The 8,035-nt window shown below is 48.4% G+C and overlaps 1 protein-coding gene across 1 annotated transcript; it reads right to left on the bottom strand.

The window, feature by feature from the left end:
- Positions 1–1,858: 1,858 nt before the first annotated feature.
- On the bottom strand, positions 1,859–5,136 carry LOC129668296 (WAP four-disulfide core domain protein 6A-like). Its single transcript, XM_055596243.1, has 4 exons — positions 5,016–5,136; positions 3,923–4,054; positions 2,331–2,498; positions 1,859–1,905 (listed from the first exon to the last, which is right to left on the bottom strand). Exons 1-4 carry the CDS (start codon positions 5,134–5,136, stop codon positions 1,886–1,888), a joined length of 441 nt encoding a protein of 146 aa, XP_055452218.1. The 3' UTR covers positions 1,859–1,885.
- Positions 5,137–8,035: the final 2,899 nt, after the last annotated feature.

Below are 8,035 nucleotides of genomic sequence, written 5' to 3'. Positions count from 1 at the left end.
GTGTGTGTGTGCGTGGGTTCTGAAGATCAAACTTCACTCACTGTTCTTCTGTGGCAAGTGCTTACCCACTGGGCCAGCCCTGTCAGTTATTTTCAAAGTATGCCTCATTGTCTAACATTTGCCCCAAACCTCTTTTTCTTGGGAACTGTTTGGACGCGGCTGTAAGTGGTTTTAAACGGCTTTACTGAAATGCTGTTCAAACGAAGACTGCATAAATACCAGGTGCGCTTGGAATGTATACACGCCATCACCTCCTGAGCAGCTGACACAGCCGTCACTTTCCACAGCCACTCTTGTGTTTTTGGTGAGGACACAAAGGATTTATCCTCTTAGAGAATTTCAGAGGTACAGTATTATTGTTGACTACAGTTAAAGTGTTGTACATCAGAACTCCAGAACTTGTGTGTATTTTGCACAACTTGAACTTAAGCTTTGTAACCATTCACCAGCCCTTTCCCGGGGGTCTTCTCTGCTCTGTCTGGGGTTGTGGCAGTTCTAGCTTAGATTCTACGCCGAGCAAGAGCGTGCACGTGTCTTTCTGTCTGGCTTGTTTCAGCATCCCTTTGTCATTAAGGCTGAAATCCCCCTCCAGCATGTGCGCTTTTCCGTCTGTCTGTCCATGGACATCTAGGTTCGTTCCACACCCTCGTTGTCCTTGTGTATCACCAATCTCTCTTCCCAGGAATCCGTTTCGTTCATTCACAAAGCGTTAATCCCTTTGAGCCGTCTTTTGTACATGATGAGAGCTAGGAGTCTGGTTTCTTTCTTTTACTCCTGTATATTTATTGGTTTTTCATGTACAAGCCATTGAAGAGATGAGCACCTCTCTATTGTGTGTCCTTGGCACTCTGTCAAAGATCAGCCGTCCGTAAGAATGTGGTTTTAGCGGCTGGCCCTCTATTCTATGCTGTTAGTCCCTATCTGATCCCTAGCAACAATGCTACAGTATTGGTTTTGCTTATCATGCTTTGGAATAAAAGTTAAAGTCAAGAGATGTGATACCTTTACATTTGTTCTTTTTTTTTTTTTTTTTTTCCAGAGATGGCTTTGGCTATTGGGGTCTTTTGTGGCTCTGTGTGGATTTTAGAATGCTTTTTCTTTTTTCTATTAAAATGCTTTTGTTGTGTGGAATGTGCAGACCATTGGAAGTAGTATACATGTTTTGACAATATGAATTATTTTTATTTATGAACCTAGAATAGTTTTTATATAGCTATTTGTTTTTAATTTTTTTTCTTCATCAATATTTTATGACTTTTGGTACACACATATTTTGCCCTTTGGATGCTTTGAAGTACTTTGTTTTTTTTGGTGTTACTGAGGCAAATATGATTGTTTTCTACATTTCCCTTTTGTATAAATTTATTGGCATATAAAAACACCACACATGTTTGCATATTCATTTTTTACCCTGAAACTTTACTGAATATACTATTTGTAACTGTGTGTGTGTGTGTGTGTGTGTGTGTAAGTATAATTCTTAGAGTTTGTCTCTATATAACAACATGCAAATGTGTACACAGGGCTATGAACAGATGGGGACATCTGCATACAGAGGGCTGCGGACAGATGGGGACAGCTGCAGACAACAGATGAGTTATTCAGACTCTGAGACATCAGAACTCACAGGATCCTTTATTGGGAGGAACTAGAGCCTTCATAGGAATAAACAAGAGCCCTGAAAGTTGAGGTGATGGGGCCTTACACTGAGAAGGGGGTCAAAGGTTGAAGGACATTACATTTGAAGAGAAGCTGGGGTGCGAGGAGGGAATGAACAAACTCTGGAGTTGTTTTGGGAGCAGCTGAAGTCTGAGTGGCTAAGACTTGGCCAACCCAGAGCACATGTTGGGAGCCAAGACCCGGAGCTTCTCCCAGCTTATCCTTATTATATCCAGGAAGGTATGTCTGCAAGACACAAGGGTAAGGGTGGGCAGGCTTGGCTTCAGTCACATTAGGAACCAGATTTTTCAGTTAATGGAAAGGGGGATGGGATCATTTTCACCTCCTCTGGCAAGCAGGGAAACCAGAAGTGCTGTGAGTGCAAGACTCAGAGCGATCACACCTTCTGATTTGCCATTCTATACCCATTGTTTCAGGGTGGTGAGCATGGCAGCCCTCATGCCCCTCCTCTGAGTTGGTCTGGGAGTTCAGCACTTGTTTGTACTCTTAGGAATCACCTTAGACTTGCAGGCTTCCCTTTGTCTACTGCCTCCCTCTCATCCTCCCCATCCCAGGTTCTTCTATTTCCACCCCCAGGACTGCCAGATCTTGGAAAGGACCAATGCCTTTAAAATTGGTGAACAGGGGAATGGGGGACCTTTAACACTTACTGTTTTTTTTGCAGACAACTGTGCAGATACCTTCAGATTGGAAGTTGTTCGCATTCCCTTGGCAACCGCCATAGATGAATTGGGTACAGAGCTCAGTTTCTTGGTCATACCGCCAGCGTGGAAAGTAAGCCAAGCAAGGGCCAGAATCCTGTGGCAGACTGCATACATCTGTGGGGAAATCACAGGAGACAGATATGTGGATGGCTGTCTCCCTAGGGGAGAATCCTGCCTCCTCCCTCTGTCCACTGCTCCCCTTGTCTAGCTCAGAGCTGTGCTCCCAGGTCTGTGAGAACTGTGACCAGTCACATGAACCTCTTTGGTCTCTGTTTTCTTATCCGCAGATGATAACACCAAGGACCACTGTGCTTGTGGGGACAGGACCGTCTCGGGAGCTCTCTCCCTGCTTCTCCTCAGCATCTGAATGATGACATCTTGATGGTTTTGCCTCATAAATGGTCCGTCCTCCTTTCTTTCCTCTCTGCCAGGAATGGCCACTATCTAAATTCAAACTTCTCCAGTCTACTGGACGCCGGGTCCATAGAAACTGATCCACTAGCTCAGGACAAAGTTGTCCCCAAACCTCAAAGGGCATGTCGTCCACCTCCACAGCTCCCCTCTTTTGCTGCTCCCAACGCTCGTCCTTTCAGTCTCATGTCTGGAAGTCACCTTGTCTTCCCATCTCCACGGCAACACGCCTGCTCAGTGCCCGAGCTGCTCTTGCTAACAGGGCACACAGCTAGTCACTCTTCAAAACCCTTCCCACCGCCAGGCATGATGGCATTTGCCTGACGTCTCAGCACTTGGGACTCTGAGGCAGGAGGATTACAATGGCTTCAAGGCTGCCCTGAGCTATGTAGAAGACCGTGTCTCCAATATCAAAACTCTCTCAGGGGTCAACGCCTTTCTGTCACCTCCTGCTCCACTCTTTACCCCTTTAGGCACACCATGCACGCCTTGTATGTCTGTGATGAAGACTTATCATGGGTTTGCTCATATTTTTTGATGACCTGAGAATGTGAACTTTTCAAGGGCAATGACCGTGTCTTAGCCTGGTGCAGCAGTTCTGAGCAGATCTTTTGGGAGGTAATGAATGTTTCAGAAACATTTTCTTGAGAATTCTCAAGGATATGAGGAGAGAGAAGAGTATAGAAAGCCATACGTGATCAGGGAGGGCATCCTGGATTATAGATTAGCCAGAGGCCTTGACAAGCAAGCCTGTCTCATGCTTATACCCCTCCACCGGCCTCATGCTTATCCTACAGCCAGACATTGTTGGTGTTCAGTGAGTCTTTTGCAGCTCCTTGGCATCTCAGAACAGCATCACAGAGTAGCCAAGGGATCACGTGACCCAGGACCCACCTCTACCTTAAGAAGGGAAAATGAGAGTCAGAGAGGAGAGACATCAATCACATCATTTACTAAGATAGATGAAAACTGTTACAGTACAGGTCTCCTCCTGGGTACTTAAAAGATTTGTACCAAGTGGAAGATTCCATGAGGATCTTGGTGAAACACTCCACTTCAGTCACTCAGGGGAGGGGAAGGACAATGTGGAGGGGAGGGTGGGGGAGTCCAGGGGGCCAAGAGCTTACCGTCTCTGAGGTCTAAGCACTTCTTTCCACAGCTGAACAGGCAGCACCTCTTCTTGTCTGGACACTGCTTGTGCCTTGTGCACTCATTCCTCTCTTGAACCTCACACTTCACCCTGACTCTTGGGCATGATCCTATAGGAGGAGAAGGTGGGTCCCTTGAGGTGTTGAAGAAGATGCTGTTCTTCCTTCCCGCTTCCAGGGCACCGCTGCACAGTCCAGGAAGCTTACTGGCCCCTCACCTGTCCCTAGGAGGAGGTACCCTCAGAGGCCCAGCTGCGATGATCGAACCCCCAGGACCTTCTCCATCCCTCTCTCTGCCACCTCTAAGATACCCCAGAGAGGGACCCACCCCTTTGTGACTGTTCTGAGCACTTGGCTTGGTCCTTGCTGGCCCCGTAGCTCTCACTGTTTGCTAATGGGACAAAGTTTGAAAAGCCTTGCTCAAGGTGCCTGGGTTAAATGAGCAGTGATTAATTCTGCTGAAGTCCATCCTGGGCACTTGGCCTTTCTCCCCCCTCCTCAGGACACAGTTACGAGCGAGCTCTGTCAGCGTTCCCCAAGGTGAACAGAGAGTCCAGGGTGTGGAGGCTCTGTGCTCTGTGCGACCAAGGAGTGGACCCAGAATTTGCTCCTGTCACGTGGCCTCCTAAGCACTCATTGTCCACCACTACCTTCAAGTGCTCATAATCTCCTCACTTTGCCCTAAGGGGCTTCTGGGGGCTGCTCTTCAGCACACAGGTAAGGTCCTTATGACACAGGGAAGCTTTGGGGAGCTCCAGTGTGCAGGTTTGGATGCTGATGGGGTGGTGCTAGGAAGAGGCTGGTCCTTAAGAGGAAATGCTTTTGGCTGTTTGACCCCCAAGTCCATTTAACACACACTAGTTCTGGCACCCCCATGTAGAGTTTCTTCTAATGGTGGGGAGTCAACTACCACAGACCGAGGACCCTGTGTTCACCCAGGGCATCATTCCAGGATGATGGAGACACTGACTCCAAAGATCCACCCCATCCGGGGTCTGGGCTGAGGTGGGGGAAACACTCTCATCTGCCGTGTGTGCTGTTCTCTAAGTCATCAAGTTTCTCTGGTACTTACTGATAAAGAACCCCTCTGCCAGCTCAGGCTCCTGGATGTTCCACGGGAAGAAGAAGGGGGCCAGGAATGGCAGGAGTGCCCAGAGTCTCATTTTGGGAAGCCGTAGCCTGTCTGGAGGCATTAAACCCGGAGGAGCTGGTCAGTGTCTCCGACTTCTGCTCCGTGGCTCTGTGCCCTGACAGTCCAGGAAGCAGCTCTGGACAGGAGCCAGTCACATTCTCTCCCAGAGGCCATGAGTGGCATAGCAGTATCACAGGGTAAACTGTTGGGGGAAGGGGCTCCAACATGCTGGTCTGAGGTTTTCTGTCTCTCTGGCCTAGTGAGAGGGGAGTGATTGCTTACTGTCTTTTAGACTATCTTAGCAAGGTTATATAAATTCCAGAACCTTCCTTTCCCAGGGGCAAATTTCAGAGTGGGAGTTTTCCTGGTTGCTTTCCTGTTGCTGAGATTAAACCCTGATTAAAAGCATCTTAGGGAAGAGAGCTTTTATCTCAGCTCACAGGCTCCCACCTGTCATGGGAGAAAGCCTGTCATGGAACTGAAAAAGAGGCCCTGGAGGAATGCTGCTGACTGGCTTGTTTCCTCTGGCTCGCTCAAATACTTTCCCTACACGGGCCAAGATCACCTGCCCCATGGTGGCACTGTCCACTGTGGCCTGCGCCTTCCACCATCAATTAGCAATCCAGAAGATTCCCCACAGACATCCCCACAAGCCAACCTAAAGAGGCAATTCTTCAACTGAGGTTCCCTCCCCACATTTGTGTCTATCTGACCACCAAGACAGTAAGTACCCTACTCCTCCCACTTTGTGATTTCATCTTTCCCCTTCATTCTCATCTTATTTTTTTTTGTTTCTTTTCTTCAACCCTCTTCCTGCCCTCCTTTCTTTGCTTCTCTTTGCTTTCCTTCAAACCTTATCCATTCTCTCCCTCTACCATCTGTTTCTTGAGACAGAATCTCATCTGTCCCAGGCTGGTCTCAAACTTCCTATGTAGTGGAAGACTTCTGATCTTTCTGCAACAACCTCCCTGTGCTGGGATCACAGGCCTGCATCCCCTCACCCAGTTTACTCAGACAGAGATGGGGATGGAACTCAGGGCTCCACGCAGACTAGGCAAAGGCACTAGACCAATCCAGCTGCATCCTGCCTAGGCTGCCGATTCTCCTCATCTCTGGGTTCATTATCTGTGATTTTTGACCCCATGCCTCCCTTCTCTCCTTTTCAAGGACTCTCCACCCAGGTTTCTTTATTCTTACCCTTCAGCTCCCTTTGGTTGTCCTCTCTCTTGTCTTTGGCCCAGTCATCTTCTTTAGCCACCACCCAAGGGTAAAGGCTGTCAGGTGGGCATGAACCCACCTTTCCCAGTGAGCATCAGGCCAGGTGATGGGGTCTCAAAGGCAGGAGAGAAGCTGCGAGCCTCTGTCACACATGCAGGTTAGCAGGGGCCACGAGGAAGGAACGCTGGCTCAGAGTCAGCTGCAGGAGGGGCTGAGAGGGACTTGCTGATTGCTCTGGAATATTCCCTCAGCTTAAATCTTGACCCATCAGTGAGGGAGCAGATGCAGTGTGGACACCATGTGAGCAATGCAAGGGTAGACCGAGGCAGGAACAGCACCTGCTGCGGCCAGCTCTGCGGCCAGATACCCTTGAGTCACCGAGGGTTTCATTTGCCACTGCGAGAGGCAGTTCCACGGTGACCGCTTTGCAAAACCGTGGCAGAATTCCAATAGAGCAAATTGATCATTTTCATGTCAACAATATGTGGCAGTCATTTTTTTTTTCCTTAGCACATTTGTGAGATTGTGTGTTGTATCTACTGGCTCCAAAATGTTTTTCTCTCTCCAGCTGCACACCCTGTTTCATGAGTAATCACTCTCTAGCTCCAACCCACTCCAGCCCCTGAGACTGCTTCCCATCTTGCAGATTTTCCCACTGTCTTTTTCTTTTTGTGTGTGCCGTTTTCTAACCCCAGTCCAGGGCCTCACACAAAAGCTCTACCTGCAAGCTACATTCATCCCCCTCCCCCCCCCCCCCCCTTTAAAAAAAAAAAAAAAAGAATTGACACAGGCTTTCACTAACTTGCCCAGGAAGGCCTTGAACCTGTGATCCTCCTGTCTCTGCTTTCTGAGTATCTGTCATTACGGGTCTGACCCACCATGCCCACCGCTTGTTCTGGGTATTTCATGTAAATGGAATTACACAGTACAGTGTGTGTGTATGTACACGAGCGCGCGTGTTCAGGTTTCTGTGGCCCACGTGTGGAAAATTAGAGAACAATCTCTGATGTGGGCGTTCCTCTTCTACCTTGTTTGAGGCAAGGTCTCTTTGTGCCCCACCCTCACCCCTACCTCACACTCCCACACCTACCCCACACTCTAAAGTATTCTCCAGGTCAGCTGGCCCACACAACAGGCTTCTGGTGATTCTTCTGTCTTCTCTTCCCATCACAATGTAGGAGTGCTGTAGCTACAGTTGTGTGTTACTCTGCCTGGCTTTACCTGGGTTCTGGGGATTTGAACTCAGGTCCTCATGCCTGTGTGGCAAGCTCTTTACCCCCTTAGCCATGTTCCCAGACCCCAGTTCACCCACAGCAGAGCACTGTGTTGATTCCCAGTGTTTTTGGCTATATAGCATCCTGCCACATGCTAGAGTTTTACTCTTCTCTCTCTCTCTCTCTCTCTCTCTCTCTCTCGTCCCTTGGTGCCTACTCAGCTTGAATGTGGAACATTCATGGGTGTGAGGGACCCAGGGGGTAATTAGGAACACTGGACCAATATCTCATTTCCCTCTCACTGGAAATAGATGAGGAAAATTTGGAGGCATGTTTTTATTGGTTCATATGGCTCCCTAAAATGTACCTAGTGAGAGTATGTTACAATTTCCCAGCAGCAACTAACTTCAGCAATCACTGCTCTTAAAAAGTTAGATTGAAAAAAAAAAAAAAGTCTGCTGGGACACATTCTCGCTGTTGGAAGTGAAACTAGACAGAAATCAAGTATGTCGGGGTGTGGCGGCAACA

Source organism: Psammomys obesus, unplaced genomic scaffold (assembly GCF_907164565.1).
Source record: "Psammomys obesus unplaced genomic scaffold, mPsaObe1.curated_primary_1811, whole genome shotgun sequence".
Lineage (NCBI taxonomy): Eukaryota > Metazoa > Chordata > Mammalia > Rodentia > Muridae > Psammomys > Psammomys obesus.
This window is presented reverse-complemented; position numbering and strand designations above follow the sequence as displayed.